This window comes from Hesperophylax consimilis, chromosome 28 (assembly GCF_061612785.1).
Source record: "Hesperophylax consimilis isolate HC1 chromosome 28, BYU_Hcon_1.0, whole genome shotgun sequence".
Classification (NCBI taxonomy): Eukaryota; Metazoa; Arthropoda; class Insecta; order Trichoptera; family Limnephilidae; genus Hesperophylax; species Hesperophylax consimilis.
The window spans coordinates 14,735,469-14,757,654 of NC_142863.1; the positions used below are offsets into that span (position 1 = coordinate 14,735,469).

Here is a 22,186-nt window from a genome sequence, read left to right on the forward strand (position 1 = left end):
TATTTTAATGTTGACCTACTCTAAGGAGATAATAGCATTGATCCCAGGTGCACCGTGACGTACACGAGCGGAACACCCGTTCGACATGAGAATGGTTTTTTCTGTAAGTCAGTTCGTATTTGGAACGAGCTACCGGCATCTGTTTTTTTTTCATATTTATAATCAATTAATAAATACTTCCCACAGCCCTTATCTTAACCCGTCTCACAACGCTGCCCAACCGGTTGGCAACATAGTTAACTCGTCTTTACACTGTACAACAGGGGCGCTTTTGTGAGGTGCCACATAAAAAAATGATCCTGTTAAAATTTTGAGATTCGGAAAGAATGCAAGACTGGTGTGTGATGAATAAGATTGAGAAAGGAACGCTTAGTCATTAATAAAAGTGTCGAGGAAATAGCTTTTAAGAGCTTTTGCCAATATTTTTTTGTTCGTTGCCGGAAGTTTTAGATTACTAGGTAATGCGTTGTGTTGCTTATGTGCAATGTATTGTAATGAGTTAATTCCAAATTTAGTCGTGTAGGTAGATGACGATAAGTGTATTTGATTTTGATTTCTGGTGTATGTCAGAATTAAAGACTGGTTTAGTGTTGGTGTGTGAGGAGTGTTGATTTTTTTGTAGAATGACAGTTGTGATGTTATACTTTGGCAGGATCGTAAAAGGAAGTATTTGTGTCTGTGAGTATATATCTTTGACATGTGTATCCCATGGCAAATTGTATATATTCCTTACGACTCTATTTTGAATGACTTGTATTTCGGAACTTTTTTTTTTGGTAATGGTGCCCCAGATACCAGGTTAAATAAAAAAAATCCGAAAGGAGCGTAAGGATAATGTATTATACGAACGTGAGTATTAGAAGAAGACGTGAATGCCCGAGGATGACATGGTATGATCAAGTTAATCAAATACCTGAGTCTTGACATGTCAAGAGTCAGAATAACAGAAAAGTATGCATGAATGTAAATGAAGATGGAGTGTGTTTCAAGACAGGGCTTTATGGAGGTCTATCTTATTTGCATAACCCTGATAATTAGCTTTGCGTATGTATAACTGTTGAATAGGTATATTATAATTGTATAACTCTATATCGAATATAATAGCTTTATAATTTCACGTAAAGTAAATAAACAGAAGTTTTTCATTATCTACTTTTGGCTCGACTTTACAAGTCTTTAAATCTCTTTAATAAAGCCCCCTCAACTCATAACAGAGTAATCAAGACCGACTGATATTTACGGTTTCCGTGAAAATTTGTTGGTACAGTGTGGCCAAAAACTTTACCAACAAAATCATGATAATCTTTTAAAATTTATTCTAAAGTAGAAATACAGTAAAAAAATAGCCGTCACGGGACGCCTGGCAGATGTAAAACATCAAAATTGATTTTTATCGAAGGAAGTGAAAATGAAAGTTTTGAAAGAAATCGCTGATAGCACTATTAAACTTATTTCGATACTTTGTTTTTGGAGAGGATTAGATGAGACGAATGAAAGATGTAGATGTTGCGATGACTCCCAATCAATGCTCAACGCAGTTAGTGGTAATCTGTGGCGAATTACCCATACCAAAGATCGACACCTCGACGATAGATATTCAACGGCAAATCCTCCAAAACGAAGCGGAGATCATAAACTTAGTATTTGGTTTGCGCTTAGGTTCCATCAGTCTGCCTACAGCTGATGATATTGACGATCTAAGAGTAGACTGCCTCAGACCAGTGTTTTATGGGACGCATAGTTCAGAGATAATAATAAATAATAATAATAATTGGATGACTTGTATAGCGCCGTTTTAGTGCAAAATCACCTCAAGGGGATAAAGTAATAATAATAATAATAAACTGTTTATTCCGGTATGTGGGGAGGTTAGTGCAGTCCCACACATTCCATAAAGAGATACAAAAAATAAATGATCAAAAACAAAAAGATAGAACAGAAAAAAAACAGAATAAATTGAAAATGAAATAGAATAAAATGATTAAATAAATAAATAATAGAAAGTTGAAGCCTTTAGGGAACCGTGACTATATTAGGCGCTAGTATTTTTCTCCAGTGTGCGTCAATGCTGGAGGATGGAGTGAGGCGGGCTTCCATAGTGAGGATATTTCCAGAAATTCTTATCCTTTCCCTCATTCCTGCCACCCTGGATCTAATAAGGGCTGCATATCCGGGAACTCGTCCCTCCGTGAACATACGGGAAGCGCTGCAGTATCTGGGGAGACAAAACATTGTGCGGAAGGCGTTGTTGTTTTGGACCCGTAGTCTTTCTATAATACTCTTTTTGTAGTTTGCTCATAGTTCGCACGTGTATAACGTTGCGCAGAAGGAAAGGAAGAGCGTTCTTTTTGCTGCGTTACTGCACAGGCAAAATCTTCTACTGAGCATGTTTGCTTTAACGCTGAGAGCTAGTCTTTGTCTATCGATATCATCATCGTCCATCAGATTACTGGTGATTATGTGTCCAAGGTATTTAGTTCCTCCGGTCACCATCAAGTTCACACCGTTCAAGGTAGCTGGAGGAATATTTTTCGGGCCTTGGCCATGTCGTATGACCAATAGAGCCGTTTTAGCGGGGTTATATAACATATTTGTTTCTTCAGCATACTCTTCACAGATTTTCAGAAGAATGTGCAGTCCCCTTATAGATGGTGCCATCAGGACCATATCGTCCGCATAACTGACGTTATTCAGACACTGTCCTCCGATGTGGCAGCCTACTCCTGCATTGTTTAGCCTATCAGTGAGTTCGTCCGTGTACAGATTGAACAGTATCGGTGACATGCATCCTCCCTGTCTGACGCCACTCTTTAGGAGGAAAGGTTCGGAAAAATCATCCTTCCATCTTACTAGATTTTCCTGCTGTCTGTGCCACGAGTCAAGGATATGTATGACCTCCGATGATATTCCTCTTTCTCTGAGTTTAGCCCATAGCAGAGGGTGAGAAACCCTCGAAGGCCTTGCTCAGGTCTAAGAAACATGCATATGAGGTTGTCTTTTTATTCCTGTAGTATTCCAGGGTTCCTTTTACCGTAAATATAGCAGTATCGGTAGCAGTTTGCTTTTTGAATCCCATTTGGTTGTCATAGGTTTCAAAACTGGGTCCAATACTGTTTAATAATAGACGTTCGAATAATCATGCGATGGTGGTGGCAATTGAGATCGGTCTATAGCTGCCTTGGGAGGTAGAGTCCAACGATTTAGATTTGAGAACAGGTGTTATTATAGTTCTTGTCATATTAGTTGGCAAGTATCCGTTCTTCAAGATGTCGGTAAACAAACTTACCAGCAGTAGAAAAATTGGTCCTCCAGCGTGTTTGATGTGTTCAGTACTTAGTCCGTCATGACCCGCTGATTTCCCAGTTTTCATTTGTCTCAGGGCGGTAATAACCATGTCTGCTGTGATCAATAAGCCGCTGTCTTCGTTTGTTAAACGACTCAGTGGTGGTTCGCTTGCGGGGATTGGAGAGGTCGGAGAAGAGGTGACGAAGTGTTCTGCAAAAATGTTAGCAATAGCTTTAGTTTTCGTTTCTCCATTTATATTGCACGGAATTTTACATCGTATGTAGCAGTGTTTATTTGTCTTATTCCAAAACTGTTTGAAGTCACGGCTATGTAAAGCTCCAGCTATTTTATCCATTTGAATTTGTTCGGAGTCGTTTTGACATTTTTTAGTGCTAGTTTAAACGCTGCACGCTTTAAGTTTCTTTCCACCGCGATGGAGCCCTCATGGGGCCTACCATTTTCAATCCAGATCATCATAGCGCGTCTCGATAATATAGGGTGATATAGGGTGGGGCCATTTCATTGATGGATTTAAAAACCACCAAGCACAATTTGTACTGGATTCTTTCAGGGCACTTGAGCCAGTGAAGGTTACGAAAGTGTTCTGAAATGTGCGAATATTTAGAAACCCCGCTTATGAGCCGTGCTGTTGTATTAAACACAGATTGAAGTTTGTCAATTTGATATTTTGGTAGGCTGGCATAAATGCCGTTGCAGTAATCAAGACGTGAGACTGCGTAAGAGTTAATAAGTAGTTTTTTTTCTTCTGTAGGAAGGTTTATTCGGACCGACTTGAGTTGTCTTAGGTGAAAAAAACCAGTGATAACAGTCCTATTTATTTGACTTTCAAACAAAAAGTCCGAATCTAACTTGACACCGAGAAGTTTGACTGTTGTTTTTGGGATGATATCGCTGTAGGAAATAGAAATAGGTGAATCGTCCATGAAATGTTAACGTTTGTTTGTGGCCGTCCAGAGAAACTTAGTCTTAGTCTAGTAGACTAGTATTTCGTATGTTCCAAATGCGGTGCTTGTTGCACATATCAATGTTCTATAACTGTCTAGTAGCTTACCGCTACAGCTACAATGGCTTTTAACATTCTTTGCTATTTTGGTATAAATTGAAAAATATTTGACCCAAAATAATGTTCAATCCATTTTTAAGTAATAGGTTTCTTGTTAAAATGTACATAAGGTCATTAACTATACAGGTGGCCCGCGCCCCCATTTGCAAGTACCTGCGCCCTTATGGGAGGTGCCCCTTCCACTTTGAAAAAACCTGATCTACGGAATGCCGAATACTTATTATGTTAAAGTGTTTGTCTTTTGGGAAGGTACGTAAAACCGTACTAACACGCCCAAAACACAATTTTATCGGTTTTATAATTTATTTATGTGAATGCCGCACAAGAGTACCAACAGTTTCCGACTGCCCAGAGCCAGTGAGACTATGGCATCCTTAATTATGGTATGTTATAAGGCTGAAGGCAGTGGATAGTGGAAGATGGCGGGGAAGAGGAAGTTAGGAAAGTAACTGGCTATTCTGATCTGGTCACCAAACACAGCTAAAGCCATTTCAAGCAAAGTAAGATTACGATCACCAGGGCGATACTGATAGTATAATGTATATTTAAGTGACATTTTATTCTTAGAAATTAAAAAGGTAAGATGGTAAAGGCTAATGGTAGATGAATTATTGACTGAGCGTAGCGAAGTCCTGTTTTAACTCGACGGTTTTACATTTAGTCTGTAAATTTGTTTTTACGTTCCGTTTCCGTTTCAAGATGGACGCCTTTTAATAGGTCAGTTAAGATGCTTTCTTTCAATTTGAAATCTTCATGTTTATTTGGACTTTCTTATTTTTTCCATATTATAGTACCTACCTACCTGAACTTTTTTGGAAAAAAATCAACCCGTACAAGATACAGTTCATTTACTATAATACATCTATTTTTATAAATGTTATCAATGCATTTTTAATACATATAATTTTTTTTTAAATAAGGATTGTACCTTGCTCCCCAGGGACTGAAGTTAATTGTGCTAGCAACTGAGCCAAATACCGTATGGGTAGTCCGACATTTATTATGTATATTAACTGCTGTAATGTCATCATATTCAAAGAAATGCGTATATGTCAGCGTGTGTATGCGTGATTGCCACCAAAAGTCGCAAGAATGCATTGTCATCAACAACGATTCTATCTGCCAGGTTTCAACTCGATGAAACGGTGGGAAGTGGGTTTATCTTTTCTTTGATTTATATTGATTCGTTCACGAAAATTAAATGGAAAATCAAATAAATGTAATTAAAAAAGGTTGTCATTTAAATAATTACTTTTCTTTGGACAAATTGTATAATTCCTTATTCGAATTTAAAGAAATGTTATATTTAACGGACTTTTCTTTGGTTGAATTGTATAATTCATTATTCGAATTTAAAGAAATGTAATAATTAACGGACTTTTCTTTGGACAAATTGTATAATTCCTTATTCGAATTTAAATAAATGTTATATTTAACGGACTTTTCTTTATACAAATTGTATAATTCCTTATTCGAATTTTAAGAAATGTCATATTTAACGCTTTAACTATAGTTTTATTTTGTAAATGTGGGTTTTATTGTGTATCAGTGTTTTATTTATTATGGTCGTACGTCTACATAAATTACGAAACAAAACTCGGCAGAGTGAAAAACAATGTTCCATTATTTGGTAATAAAAATATCAAGTCTGGGAATGGCTTACGAAGGGTAGTATTAGACGTGTTTGATAGCAGTTTTCCTTCAAATCACACCATTTTACCTATCGTATACTGTTAAATAATATATTGTATTTAAGTACCCACCTAATTATGGTATTAATTTATTAAATAAGAGAAAATTAAAAACTTAATTTTATGTACGCGAGTTTTTTTTTTGTTCACAGCACCACAAATGTTTAATTAATTTTAAATAAATTATTGCAATGTACATTGTGAAGTCTATATTTGGTCATCCTTTACAAACAATAATGCGGTACTAGATTGTTCTCAAGTCAGTTGTAAAAGTCAACGTTACGCGCTATGCGGAATAATTTAAAACAAACTTTGTTTTGTTTCAGCTCATGGATGACACGAATACTGTTTGCTCTATACGGGTAGAAGATATTAGATTTCACTGAAGATAAAATTGATTAAAGCCTTAATAATGATAACTGTTTTTTATATAAAGTGAATTTGTGATATTTCCACATAGATTATTTTATTTCGTGGCTGAGGGAGCAAGATCACGGTTTCAAAGGTAAATTTTATTTGATTAATAATAATAATAAAAATAATAATATCTTTATTTAGAAAAGTTTCCACATTACAACTATACATACATATTATGGTGTACATTGATTTGTAACTTTTATATTCAAGGTTATAAAATTAACAAAAATGAAGAACTATTAATACAAACATAATTAATAAATTATGTTTAATTATTAATTTGTGTTTTTACACAATTTATTAGAAATAATATATATTATGCTTGCGGAGTTCCAGAGTGGAAGATATTCTCAGAATACCCAGGAGGGCGGTACTCGTTCTACTTAACGACACTAAAATCGTCCTTTCATTCAAATTAACAATTTTTCTCGGATTATTCGTATGAAGCGATTCCGGTTCTCTCGATGACAGATGGAATCCTTAGATTTTCGATTGCGCGCCAAAACTTATAGCCTTCCGCGAAGGGTACCCCTCGACCTGTCTTTCACCAGCCGAACGCTAGCATTCGCGGAGAATTTGCTTCATTTAGGCTGGCCGCATACATACGTTTTCCGTATTCGATTTACGAATTCGTTTTCCGTATTCGGAATTCCGTGAGACTAGCGCAAACGTTCGTTTTTCTTCATTCGGAATGTATAAACGTCAGAACCAGTGTTGCCAACAAGGGCGATATATCGCCATTTAGGCTACTCAGAGCGAGAATCGGCGCCGAAAAAATCTAAAAGGCGACTGGTCGCCAATTAAGCTACTTCAAAAACATCAATTTTAAACATGTCCCGAAATTCTCTAGCCACCCCCCCCCCCCCATGAAATTTATTTTTCTGGGGACAAATTTTATATTTTCTTGAAATTCTCTAGCCACCCTCCCCATGAATTTTTTTTATTTTCTGGGGACAAATTTTATTTTTTTGAAATTCTCTAGCCACCCCCCCACGAAATTTTTTTATTTTCACGTAAAAACATCAATTTTAAACATGTCCCACCTAACAGCAAATTCGGCTACTTTACGCTACCTTATGTATGAGAAACGGCGATATTAGGTCAAGATCCGTTGGCAACACTGAATTACGAATGGAAATTTCCGTACGTTTGTGTCGGCACAAACAAACTGTATGCAATAGCTGCGTTCCACATGACGTCATTAGGTTTTTTCCATTCGTTTTCTCCGAACGCGCCGGCTGGCATTCGGAACGTGCGTAAGGAATTTGTTCCGTTCGGAACTAAAACGAACGTGTGCGGCAGTTAATGTATTTTCTACTGATTCCGTGCATTCGGATGTCCGAATACGGAAAACGAATTCGGAAATCGAATACGAAAAACGTATGTATGCGGCCAGCCTTAAGTGTGACGTTTTGACAATTAGCAATATTTGTTTTACCAAGAGAAAACTTAATATTATCGTAAGTATTGACTGTAAACATGATAAGTGACTTGTTTGTGGCACAATGATGCTATTAAATGAATTGAATAACATAATTGCGATGTTTGTAAAGTACGTAACATGTCGAAAGCCAGATAAAAGTGATTTAATTTACAATAAACTACATATACCATTGAGGATTTCTACATAAATAACAATAAGTTACACACTATTCTTAGGTTTTAAAAACAATGATGTAGAAGAAGGATAATAATACAATAACTGTCTCACTTTTTCAGCATTTGCTTATCTTATTTTAAACAATTTTGTCAATTTAATTGGTTAGCGGCATTAGAATCGACAGCAAACGTCACTTTAGAAGTGGTGAATCTGTAACAAAGTCATTACTATCCAGCGAGGTAAGTACCTTTTCACAAAACGTGAATCTTCGATAAATGGCTTATTTATGTCATTCATAAATGAAATAAGCAGTTATTAAAATGAATTATAATATAAAGTAATTGTTTTTTTTAGTTTTAGTTAGAAACCTTGCGTCACTTAATTATATTTCACCAATTTGTGTTTTCAATAATCTCTTAACAATTTCGTAGATGCTCTTAACCACGCTTCTTTAGGATTTTTTACTAGGTCTCTCCAAAATCGAACTTGTAAGGCTATCAAAAGAACGAGAATCGCTTAATAGTAAAGGAAAGATGTTACAAGCGACGGACTGCTAGCTTTCGCAAACGATAGCAGTCGTTGACGAATGCTATCATTTAGCTTAAGGCTAAAAGAACGAGAATCGCCCTCCTGGTGTAAGACTTCCATTCAGAATTTAAACGTTGCTTTAAATGACTTTAGCCGTATTTGGTGACCAGATCTGAATAGCCAGATGCTCCCTCACCTTTCTCTTACTTCGTTTTTTCCTCTCCCCACTACCTTCAGCCTTACAACATACCCCAATTGGAGGTGACATAGTTTCACTGGCTCCAGACAGTTGGGAGCAGTTGAGACTCTTGTGCTGTATTCATATTAAATAAAAACAAAATAAATTAAGTTAATTAAAATTATTTTCATGATTATTCTGGTTTAAGGGGTGAAAAAAGGTAATGGAGTAATTTTAAGAAATCTCATGTAGAGTGTGACCTTGTTTTGAAGGTCAAGCAAAAGCCCCTAAAAGGCGTTAATAAAAAAATAAAAAATAGGGTGCCAAATTTCAATAAATCAATAAAACTGATGATATTTTTTCTCTTCATTTTTAAACATCAAGTGGGCCTCACTGGGTGCTTTGCCCGTGCTGAGGTCTTACAATTTAATACAAGTCAATATTAATTAATAAATTTAAATTAAAAAATAGAGTGCGATAAAGAAAAGAAAAACGTAAATATTTTAAGGTACAGTTATTATAAAATGATGTGTGTATTGTAATGGTGTTGTGTATCATGCCTGCCATAGGTGACTGCAATTGGTCCGCTACGCCTTGTGACTTGACAAGGGTTCCGCGAGATATTTAGGATAGATCAAGAGACTGGCTGAGGGAAACCTTTCGACCTCTCCAAAAGGTGGTCAAAATGATAACTTAACAATATCGGATTGATAGACTTTATTTTCGAAGATTTTGCATCGATATCCCGAGCACGGTTGCGCTGTCGAACCGAACTGATATTGACAAAAAATAAATTGAAATATTAATTTAAATATGCATTGGCAGTCCTCATGTACCTTTTGACACTAAAGGGAGTTTTTACATTAACCCCACACAGGCTGTGAGCAAAATAATTTCTCTCAGAGCGTACGTCATATTTGGGGATTCTGTGTGGAGGATCTTTTAAAGAAAATATGAGAGAGGAATTTCTGAGAAGGAAAAAGGAATGAGGGGTGGTAAGGAATCTAGGGATCAGTGTCAGAATGATAAATAACGACGGACGAATGTTCTATCCCTCCCTCGGCGATGAGTCAATAGAGACCTGACTGAGATAATAGAGAGATCAAAGGGTCTTCCAAAACCTGCCTCTTCAGACCCCTCACGCCAAGCATCATGTGGGCAAGCGTATCCTGAAGAAACCTCACCCAATGAACCCTGGAACCCCTGCTAAATCACCAAACGTAGCGTAAATTATCCAATAAACGGTTCCCCAGACGGCGGTACCCTTCCTCTAAAATTAATTAGATAATGAGGTCCTTAGAAATAACTTGTTATATTTGTTAAGCTGGGTGAATGCGAATGGATTTAATTGATCGCGTATATGAATTCTTTTAATAATTTGAAGAACTTCATGTCGCGTCCATTTAATAAGCCGAGAATTTTACAAAACGCACAACATTACCAAAAATGTTGCACGTATTGACAGTTAACCGAAGCTTATCAGACTCATTGGAGACCGCACTAAGATCTGGCGGCTTTTGTTTACCAACTGTCGTAATCATGCTGACCGTGCTCTCAAATATCACCAACTGACCATAGATGATGGATTTAGTCAACATCTTATTGGTAGAGGATATATAGTTTTATCGATCGACCGTGCTGGATATTTTCTATACAAACAGTTGTAGTGGTCGTCTTTTGGTGTATTTCAACACGAAACTGCTATTAATGTATTCAAGGTATTTATAGAATTTTAACATGATAGCAATATTTTTTTTTTTCGAAAATTAAGTTGTTTTAATTATAAAATAAAATAAATTAAATACGATATATATGTACATATGTGTAAATAATTTTGTTAGTACATATAAGACGCAATTCTTTCAAGAAAGGCATACAAATACAACAATGGATTGAACCACCGATAAAATATAGTATTTATACACTGATTTTGCTAATTTATTATAAATTTGAATGAATTGACAGATTTCCAAACTATCAGTAAAACACGAATGTGTTATGAGGATGTCGGAACACGTGTTAATAAAAATTCTAATATTGTCGCATTTCGTCACTATATTTATCATTATAAGCACAGCTGCATGAATACGTGTTCCGATTTATTCTGTACATACTAATACTTTATTACGAAATGGCTTGCCGTCACGTTATTAACTGGATTAATTTAAAAAAAAAAAATTATTGAAAGAATTGAGTTTTATTTGTACGAAACTATTTATATTCATATTCCGTATGTATGTACATGTACATGCACAAACAAATAATTCATCATAATTTTTTTAAACATAACTTGCACAAAGTATTTTTTTGTAAGATAATTTAATTAGCGCCATCTATGACAGCCTAGATTATAACGTATGTTCCATTTACCCAAACAAGAATATTTGTATCGAAAACTGATGGCAAATGGCTTTATTTTAACAAAAGCCTTCCTCCAAATATTGATCGTCTGCGTACAGTCTAAAATGTTTTGTCATAATAAATAAACGTTGTAAAAAAACGTTTAAAGTATTACGCGATACACTTTTTCTGCGTCTAAAATGAGTTTGCGAAAACGCTAACTAGAGAGGTGGAATTTGTCTGAATTATAATATCTGTTAATCATACTTTTTTTAATTATCTACCGCCCCCCTAAAGTTGAATTAAGAAAATTAAAAAAACCCAAGTGAGATCTTGGTTAATTTAGTTTTGAATGTTCTTCCGTCTTACTTCCCTACTTTCCTCTACCCCTTAGAAAAAAGATCTATCGCACCTCCTTCCTACCCTGCTACCACAAAATACCCTTATTTGGGATGCTATAGTCCTCCTTGATCTAGACTTCTAACTAAAGGTGGCCGAGTATTTAAACGGCACAAAACGGAACAAAACGGCACAAATCGGCACAAATCAACACAAATCGGCACAAAACGGCTAAAATCAGCACGAAACGCCACAAATCGGCACAAATCGGCACAAATCGGCACAAATCGGCACAAAACGGCACAAAACAGCACAAAACAACACGAAACAGCACAAAACGGCACAAATCGTCACAAATCGCCACAAAACGGCACAAAACAGCACAAGACAGCACAAATCAGCACAAAACAGCACAAAACGGTACAAATCGGCACAAATCGGCACAAAACGGCACAAATCGGCACAAATCGGCACAAAACGGCACAAAACAGCACAAAACAACACAAAACGGCACAAAACGGCACAAAACGGCACAAAACGGCAAAAAAACAACACAAAACGGCACAAATCGGTACAAAACGGCACAAAACAGCACTTAACGGCGAAAAATCGGCACAAAACAGCAAAAATCGGCACAAAATCAAAAAACACAACACAAGCACAAAACGGCACAAATCGGCACAAAACGGCACAAGACAGCAAAAATCAGCACAAAACAGCACAAATCGGAACAAAACAACACAAAACGGCACAAATCGGCAGAAAACGGCAAAAAAACAACACAAAACGGCACAAATCGGCACTAAACGGCACTAAACAGCACAAATCGGCACATAATCACAAAACACAACACAAGCACAAAACGGCTCAAATCGGCACAAAACAACACAAAACGGCATAAATCGGCACAAAACAGCACAAATCGGCACAAAACAACACAAAACGGCACAAATCGGCACAAATCGGCACAAAAAAACACAAAACAGCACAAACGGCACAAATCGGCACAAATCGGTACAAAACGGGACGATTCGGCACAAAACAACATAAAACGGCACAAATCGGCATAAAGCGGCACAAAACAGCAAAAATCGGCACAAAACAGCACAAATCGGCACAAAATCACAAAACAAAACACAAGCACAAAACGGCACAAATCGGCACAAAAAAACACAAAACGGCAAAAATCGGCACAAAACAGCACAAATCGGCACAAAATCACGAAACAAAACACAAGCACAAAACGGCACAAATCGGCACAAAAAAACACAAAACGGCAAAAATCGGCACAAAACGCACAATTCGGCACAAAACAACACAAAACGGCACAAATCGGCACAAATCGGCACAAAATGGGACAATCGGCACAAAACAACATAAAACGGCACAAATCGGAACAAAAAAACACAAAACAGCACAAACGGCACAAATCGGCACAAATCGGCACAAAACGGGACAAATCGGCACAAAACAACATAAAACGGCACAAATCGGCACAAAACGGCACAAAACAGCACAAAACAGCACAAAACGGCTCAAATCGACACAAAACGGCACAAATCGGCACAAAACGGCACAAAACAGCACAAGACAGCACAAATCAGCACAAAACAGCACAAATCGGCACAAAACAACACAAATTGGCACAAAACGGCACAAAACAGCACAAAACAGCACAAAACGGCACAAATCGGAACAAAACAACACAAAACAGCACAAAACGGCACAAATTAGTACAAAACAACACAAAACGGCACAAAACGGCAAAAAACAACACAAAACGGCACTACTCGGCACAAAACGTCACAAAACGGCAAAAAAACAGCACAAAACAACACAAAACAGCACAAAACAGCACAAAACGGCACAAATCGTCACAAATCGGCACAAAACGGCACAAAACAGCACAAAACAGCACAAAACAGCACAAAACAGCACAAAACAGCACATAACAGCACAAAACGGCACAAATCGGCACAAAACGGCACAAATCGGCACAAAACAACACAAAACGGCACAAATCGGCACAAATCGGCACAAAGCGGCACAAAACGGCACAAAACAGCACAAAACAACCCAAAACAGCACAAAACCGCACAAATCAGCACAAAACAACACAAAACAGCACAAAACGGCACAAATCGGCACGAAACGGCACAACACAGCACAAATCAAAATTTCGCTTTGAATATTTCAATATTTCAATAACGAAACAAAACGAAACGAAACGGAACTAAACGAAACTAAACGAAACTAAACGTAACAAAACGAAACAAGACGAAACAAGACGAAACAAGACGAAACAAAACGAAACAAGACGAAACAAAACAAATCGAAACAAAACGAAATAAAACAAACAAAACGAAACAAAACTAAACAAACCTGGACCTCCTTGTGTGGAGTTAATGTAAAAATACTAAATTGGTATTTTTACAGTGTGTTTGATTTTTCACAAAAAACTGTGCTTAAAAATTATGGAATTATTATTTTTAGAATCCATGGCACGTCGTTCTAAGAATCTGACTTACCTTTGTGAGAATTTGACTACTTATTAGTATTTCATAATGTGATCACGCCACGTCTCCTTGTGTGTACCATATTTTTTATTTCATTAAGGCGATGCACTACGTAGTAATGCAAAATCATGTGTTTTTGGTTTGAAAATTTGGTCGCCTAGAAATGTTTCGGATGCTTTCATTAAATACTGCGAGTAGAATATATCCTGGCCTTTGAAATAATCGAGTAATTTTTAATAAGTCTTTTTATAAGCCCAGAAAAAAATAATGTATAAGGCCTATGAAAACTGCTTTTAAGTTCAAAATCTCCTACTTACGAACCCATTTTCGGTTATGGTTTAATTTTATAATGTGGAAAATTAAGTTATTTATAAAATTATCGAAAAACATTTAAATATTTATGCGTGAACATCCACAAAATAAAATAAAACGAACTTTTTGGCCATGTATTTTTCTTGCATAAATCAAAACAGGTGGATGGTGTTAAGCGGGAATTTAAACCTCATCGCCATCTACGTAAGGGTTGTTATTTATAGCCGCTCAATTTAAAATACTACACGACGTAGTGCATCGCCTTAATTCTTTATCTATAAATACAAATGTCACACACAAACACTGTTATTTCCCAAATTCTGAAATATAAATAGATAACTAGTGTTTTATAGCCATATGTATGTTAAGATAGTTAGTTTTAATATACAAAATATTAAGCCTATCGCCATATATGTAAGGTGTGTTATTGATAGCGGCTCGATTCAAAATATTACACGACTTAGTGCATCGCCCGTCATAATCATATTTTCTCTCAGCACTCCATTATAGATATAAAGTGTTGGAGAAGAAATTTATTTTTTGAATTGCTTAGTTAATTTATTCGTGAAAAATCAATAGGTATTATAATATCTATTGATTTTTATATTATAATTACAAGATTTATGAAGCTGAAAGAATTATTTTATATTAATGTTATATTTGGATCATGCCTTATGAAAATAAGAAATTTACCCTTCGAATGTTAGTCATCTTGAAATACTACGAATAAGATTCGTAATAATTCCGAAGAATTATTCTATCCAATGACATTATAAAAATACAAGACACCAATCGAATGAAAAATAAAACACACCCGAAAGAAGGGCGTACTAGAAAAAAATTGGCAGTATAAAGACTTATAATCAGGGAAAACCGGAAAGAAATCGAAAGTTGGAGACTAAAAAAGCGGAATAGTGGTTGATTCACGTGTTTCAGGGGAGGGGAGAGATCGTCAGAGGCAAATTGGAGGTGATCAAAAGCCAGGGTCTCGATTAAACTTAAAAAAACCATAACGTACCATTGTAGGTGGCATGGAACACTACTAGTCTAGGGCTAAACCAACCTAACCTTGTTATTGTAGTGCAATATATGGAAGGGGATGTTTTGGCGGATTCGACCGATAAAACGTAAGTGGCGACGAAACGAAAAGGATAGGCGACATTGGCGATAATGCTTGCAAGGACCTGGGCCTACGTTAAGTTGTGACCAGTCAGGGGTGATTGCAAGGGCATTCCTCGGGGTGAATTGGCTACAACAAGGAGACATTCAGCGTAGCTAATGGCAGTAGCAATTTTACGGACACAATTACATTGTAAAATAAAAAGTCCAGAATTTATACTTAAAAAAACAGCGTCGACTAAAACATTATATTGAAAGCGCCCTATGGGGATCGAAACGCGTTATTCCAGTCCGAGCCTGGATTATCTTAAAAAGGACAGCAAACGCAAGGTGTGAACCTTTTTGAAATAGCCAGAAGTTCGAAAGGGGTTGGAATGGCATATTTTAAACTTGGATAATGGTAAAATACAGTTATAAATAGTCCGGAATTAGGGAAAAAGAGAGAGTCTCGCAGAGTTTTGATTGGAAGATGTAATTACGACGCGTGTTTTTTAGCGAAAAGTATTTGTTGCTATTTTTCCTCTCGAGTCAAGTCAGTCTCGGATTTTAACAATATTCAGTACCGTTACTCTGAATAGTTTAGCATCAGTTTAAAGAGAACAGATTAAATACATAACAGTCAAATAATTTCTTTCACACGAACTGGTCATGTAATGGGGTGTATTTATATTATTTAAGTTATTATTTATTGATGGGGAGTATTATAAAATATTTTAACATCTGCAGACTCTTTTTTTATTGTTTGTTTTTGGGGTGTTATGCCGTGTTGCGCTAACTCCTTCTTTAGCCGACGTTTCGGACAGCGTTGCAGTGTCCATCATCAGGGCAGATCCGGTAGATCCGAAGATGTGTAACACATCAGGGGTAGGCAGAGAGGACGGACCGCCAAACAACTCGGTCTTGGCACACACTCCTTACCTCATTCACATTCATACATCGTCGCATACATACTCTTTTATTGTTCTGACTCTTGACATGGCCCGACTCAAGTATCTGATTCACTTGGTCATCGTATATTGAGCGTCTCTTTCTTGATCGTATGCATTACGCTTACATCAGCCTTGCACTCTTTACGGATCTCCGCATTCCTCACACGATCATACATGGTTTTACCACACATACGCCTTAGGGATCTCATTTCAACAGCATTGAATCTACTTTCATCCTTTCTTTGGCAGTTCCATGCCTCACTTCATACATCAGGGTATGTACCAGCACTCCATTGTGGACTGCTAACTTTGCTTCTTTGGACAATTTTTTGTTAGCGCCAACTGCGGTCAGTCCTTCATTAATGGAGTTACCTGCATTTACTCTTCTTTCAATATTTCTGTCAGCCTTCCTATCTCTCGTAAACATGCTTCCTAAATACACAAACACTTGGATTTCCGCAGCTACCACCCACATCTAAGACACCAAGATTCAGCAGCGTACTTCAATATACTATCATTAGAAGTTCGAAAAAGCTCGGCCGATGTACTCTTTCTTCAAAAACTAGCCAGGTCCGTTGTTGATTGCCCAGAACTCCTAGAACGAATTCAGATACGAGTTCCTAAGAGACGAACCAGATCAGACATGATTTTTAGCCTCCCTCGATGTTACCGAACCGTTTTTCATAGCTTAGCTGCATCTTTTACAGTGACCTATTCTTGTTTTCATCCGTTACATTAGCATGCGGTTGGAAACGTAATTTATACGGATTTCTGCTTTTGCGATTGAAAATTATACAAAATTCTAATCTTGCGGAATCCTTAATTGGAAAGGATCTGGTCTTGGTGATAAGGCTTCATTTAAACACCTATGCGTGCGAGCCTTATTTAAAATCACACACGGTTATAAAAAACTACAACATCATTTATATTCTGAATACGAATGGCGGAATAATATCCAATAGAATATAGTTAACTCAATGTTTTATTTCTTTATGTATCTAGAGTTCTAGAGGTAGGACATGTACGGGTCAATCCCATATTTATCTAGAGGTAGGACATGTACGGGTCAATCCCATATTTATTTAGAAGTAGGACATGTACGGGTCAATCTCATATTTATCTAGAAATAGGACATGTACGGGTCAATCCCATACTTATGGTTTATCAAGAGTTTTTTTGCATCGAGGGTAGTCTCGCAAATTAAAGCCATCTTTTGTCCATCCATACTAGAGATATCATTTCATTTGTAACACGGAAAAGTTTGTAGATCTTTAACAATCAAAACACAATAATTTTCGAATGATTACAATTTGAAATTGCATATTCCATCGCTTGCAATTTTCCGTTTAGATCTTGATAATTGAATCTCAGAATACTTAAAACTTGTTGAATTCCGATGCATGCAAAGCGTATTTGAAAATAACAACAGTTGATTTCTATCTAAATATATAATGGAAATAACTATTTTAGTTGGGGATTTAAGTAAACTCGCACATAATATGTTTTTAGGTTATTAGTTAAGGTGATTTATGCGTATTTCCTAACCTTCAAGCATCGAGTCGAGGGGTAAGGCTAAAGCTAAGGATAAGGGTAAGGGAACAATAAACTATGATTTTCGATAGTATGGGGAAAGGTTAAGGGTTTTAAGTTTAAACGCTAAGGGTAAGGGCAAGGGAACAATAAATGATGATTTTCGATAATGAGGGGTAAGGCTAAAGCTAAGGGAAAGTGTAAGGGAACCATAAACGATGATTTTCGATAATATGGGGTAAGGCTAAAGCTAAGGGTAAGGGTAAGGGAATAATACATGATGATTTTCGATACTAAGGGGTATGGCTAAAGCTAAGGGTAAGGGTAAGGGAACAATAAACGATTATTCTTGATAATAAGGGGTTAGGCTAAAGCTAAGGGTAAGGTTAAAGCTAAGGGTAAGGCTTAAGCTAAGGGTAAGGCTAAAGCTAAGGGTAAGGGTAAGGGAACAATAAACGATTATTCTTGATAATAAGGGGTTAGGCTAAAGCTAAGGGTAAGGTTAAAGCTAAGGGTAAGGCTTAAGCTAAGGGTAAGGCTAAAGCTAAGGGTAAGGCTAAGGTAAGAATTAACGACGATTTTCGATAATTTGAACTACAGCCTCCCTAAAGTTGAATTAAAAAAAAATAAATAAACCCAAGTGAGATCTTTGTTAATTTAGTTTTGAATGTTCTTCCGTCTTAGTTCCCTACTTTCCTCTACCCCTTAGAAAAAAGATCTATGGCACCTCCTTCCTACCCTGTTACCACAAAATACCCTTATTTGGGATGCTATAGTCCTCCTTGATCTAGACGGTAAGGAGTAGTCGGGTACTTACACACATTTTATTGTTATTATATATATATAATTATACAAAAAAAAATACAAATTTATATATACCCCATTGCTAAACCACATTAGCCCAAAGGCATATTATTTTTTTTTGCCCCTAAAATATACAACACACAACAACTTTTGATGAGACCAATGTTACGAAAAAATATTAACTATTACAAAAAACGCGTCAACTCTTGGCCAAAATACACAGGAAATCTATTTTTCTTGTAAGACAACAGTCATCTGTAGTAGTACTGAATGTTGGTTGTGATGGACCAAAGTCACAATCCAGAGAAGATAGCGCAAACTAGCATGGCAGAGACATCTATCGGAAAGATCACGTATGAATTGAAGGGGACTAATTTTTGGCTTAGGATTTTCTATCAAGGATAATCAGAGAAATTAAATTGCCCAATAGGAAGGGAGGAAGAAAGAAGGCGGAGCAAGGTCTGACAGGACAAAGAAGATGCCAGAAAATGGGTGAAGTAACGATTTGATTAATACGACGTCGACTTTGAATATACTCCCATCGATTTTTTGGGTGAACTAACTGCCTAGAGCCACTCAAAAATCAAGGTTGATTAACTTGAAATTTTGAGGATTCATAATTTTTTGAACTCCAAGTGCAGGTATAATGCCAGGAAGGGTTGCAAAAAAACCAACACAAAACGAAACAAAACGGAAGAAAACCGTACAAAACTGCACAAAACGAAGAAAAACCCTACAAAATGGCACAAAATGATACAAAACGAAACAAATGAAAAAAAACGGAACGAAACGGAAATACACGGAAAAAGTACAAAACGAAACAAAACGGCACAAAACACGAAACAAATCAAAATGGAACCAGCATGAAAAACGGAACCTGTACAAAACTGAACCAAAAGGAATAAAATGGAACCAAAACGGTACAAACAGCACAATACGGCACAAAACGGAATAAAGCAGCACAAAATAGCAAAAAACGGCACAAATCGGCATAAAACAGCACAAAACGGCACAAAATTGCATAAATCGGCACTAATCGGCTCAAAACGGCAAAAAACGGAACAAAATGCCACAAATCGGCACAAAACGGCACAAAAACACACCAAACTCAAAAAACAGCATAAACGGCACAAATCGGCACAAATCGGCACAAATTAACACAAGACGGCACAAATCAGCACAAAACAGCACTAAACGAAACAAATCGGTACAAAATAACACAAAACAGCACAAAACGGCACAAATCGGAACAAATCGGCACATAACGGCACAAAACAGCACAAAACAGCACAAAACGGTACAAATCGGCACAAATCGGCACAAAACGGCACCAAACAGCACAAAACGGCACAAAACAGCACAAAACGGCACAAATCGAAACAAATCGGTACAAAACGGCACAAAACAGCACAAGACGCCACAAATCAACTCAAAACAGCACAAAACGGCGCAAATCAGCACAAATCGGCACAAAACGGCACAAATCTGCACAAAACAGCACAAAACGGCACAAATCGGCACAAAACGGCACAAAACAGCACAAGACGGCACAAATCAGCACAAATCATCACAAATCAGAACAAATCAGCACAAAACAGCACAAATGGGCACAAAACGGCACAAAACAGCACAATACGGCACAAATCAGCACAAAACAGCACAAAACGACACAAATCAACACAAAACAGCACAAAACGGTACAAATCGGCACAAAACGTCACAAAATAACACAAAACAGCACAAAACGGCACAAATCGGAACAAATCGGCACAAAACGGCACAAATCAGCACAAAACGGCACCAAACAGCACAAAACGACACAACTCATCACAAAACAGCACAAAACGGCACAAAACTGCAGAAAACAGCACAAAACAGCACAAAAAGGTACAAAACACAAGAAACAAAACATAATAAACAAAACAAAACAAAACGAAATAAAGCAAAACAAGCTAATAATAGCCAGAAACTTATTCGATTTTTTAAGGGTTTCCTTAAGAAATCATAACGAGTGTATTATACGTACACTGTTCCAAGCAGTTAATCTTTAGTAAAGCCATGTAAATCGTGATCGATGTAACTTTTCTTTTCATAGAAATTACATGTTTTAAGTTTATTTCGCTTGGAATATTTCAATACTTCAATAACGAAACAAAACGAAACGAAACGGAACTAAACGAAACTAAACGAAAATAAAACGTAACAAAACGAAACAAAACGAAAAAAAAAAAATCGAAACAAAACAAAATAAAACAAACAAAACTAATCAAACCTGGACCTCCTTGTGTGGAGTTAATGTAAAAAGACTCAATTGGTATTTTTACAGTGTGTTTGAGCTGATTTTTCACAAAAACTGTGCTTAACAATTATGGAATTATTATGTTTTGAATCCATGGCACGTCATTCTAAGAATCTGACTTAACTTTGTGAGAATTTGACTATTTATTAGTATTTCATAATGTGATCACGCCACGTCTCCTTGTGTGTACCAGATTTTTTATTTTATTAAGTCTATGCACTACTTAGTAATGCAAAATCATGTGTTTTTGGTTTGAAAATTTGGTCGCCTTGAATTTTAACCATACATCAGGGTAGATACCAGCACTCCATTGTGGACTGCTAACTTTTCTTCTTTGGACAATTTTTTGTTCGCGCCAACTGCGTTCAGTCCTTCATTAATGGAGTTACCTGCATTTACTCTTCTTTCAATATTTCTGTCAGCCTTCCTATCTCTCGTAAACATGCTTCCTAAATACACAAACTCATCCAACTGCTCCAAGTATTAAAGGACTTGCTTCTAGATATTCGAACGCGTGTTTAAAAACTGTATTAAATAACCGAAACATCATGCAACGTTTAGATTCTGAAAGGTGTTCTTTCACCAGGACAAACCTGACAATATCTAACATTCTGTAAATTTTCAGAAACGATATTTCACATATGTCATTTAATTTAGTTGGCTGGTTAAGTAAAGGTAGTTTAAAAATTCAGAAAGAAGTCAAGAGAAAAGCCAAGTAGACTTTCATAATAGAATGGTTCAGTGGAAGTGGACTTTTTTCCGGCCCGAAGTAAGTTACCGAGTGGTGTCGCCGTTCCATTTTTAAATTTCAAATTCACAATGTTCAAATTTTGAATATTTGAATATTAATTAAAAGGCGCAATCCTGTTTTCAAAATAATTTAGAGGCTATTTTTATCAATGATGAATGAGAACGTGTTTTTAAGCATTTTGTTTCATTGATTTGAAGTGTTTTAAACTGTATTCGAAGACCATTAAAACGACGATAAGGGCAATTGCCTATGGTTTTTTAGTGTTTGAACGGTTCCCTTGTCAGCTTTTAATCAAATTATGTTAAGAATAATGGTCACTTTTTTTCCCATTATCCGTTTCGTTAGTGTTTCGTTTTGTTACCGAACCGTTTTTCATAGCTTAGCTGCATCTTTTACAGTGACCTATTCTTGTTTTCATCCGTTACATTAGCATGCGGTTGGAAACGTAATTTATACGGATTTCT

The 22,186-nt window shown here is 36.6% G+C and overlaps 1 protein-coding gene and 1 long non-coding RNA gene across 2 annotated transcripts in view; one reads left to right on the forward strand and one right to left on the reverse strand.

Annotated features, from left to right (window-relative positions):
- LOC149410232 (uncharacterized) overlaps positions 1-22,186 on the forward strand; it is a 221,408-nt gene that overhangs the window by 168,530 nt on the left and 30,692 nt on the right. The gene's annotated exons all lie outside the window — the stretch shown is intronic.
- LOC149410233 (uncharacterized) lies at positions 2,924-21,581 on the reverse strand. The gene is made up of 5 exons (XM_089648913.1): positions 21,565-21,581; positions 13,511-13,644; positions 12,861-12,996; positions 12,357-12,433; positions 2,924-2,970 (listed from the first exon to the last, which is right to left on the reverse strand). Exons 1-5 carry the CDS (start codon positions 21,579-21,581, stop codon positions 2,924-2,926), a joined length of 411 nt encoding a protein of 136 aa, XP_089505039.1.

What these genes read in the sequence shown, in the direction of transcription:
- LOC149410233 (XM_089648913.1), bottom strand. An exon ending in GTGCTGTTTTGTGCCGTTTT is followed by an intron (nt 12,997 to 13,510) that starts GTGCCGCTTTGT and finishes TGTCGATTTGAG; the next exon opens with CCGTTTTGTGCTGTTTTGTG. An exon ending in GTGCTGTTTTGTGTTTTTTT is followed by an intron (nt 12,434 to 12,860) that starts GTTCCGATTTGT and finishes TTTTGTGTTTTT; the next exon opens with TTGTGCCGATTTGTGCCGAT.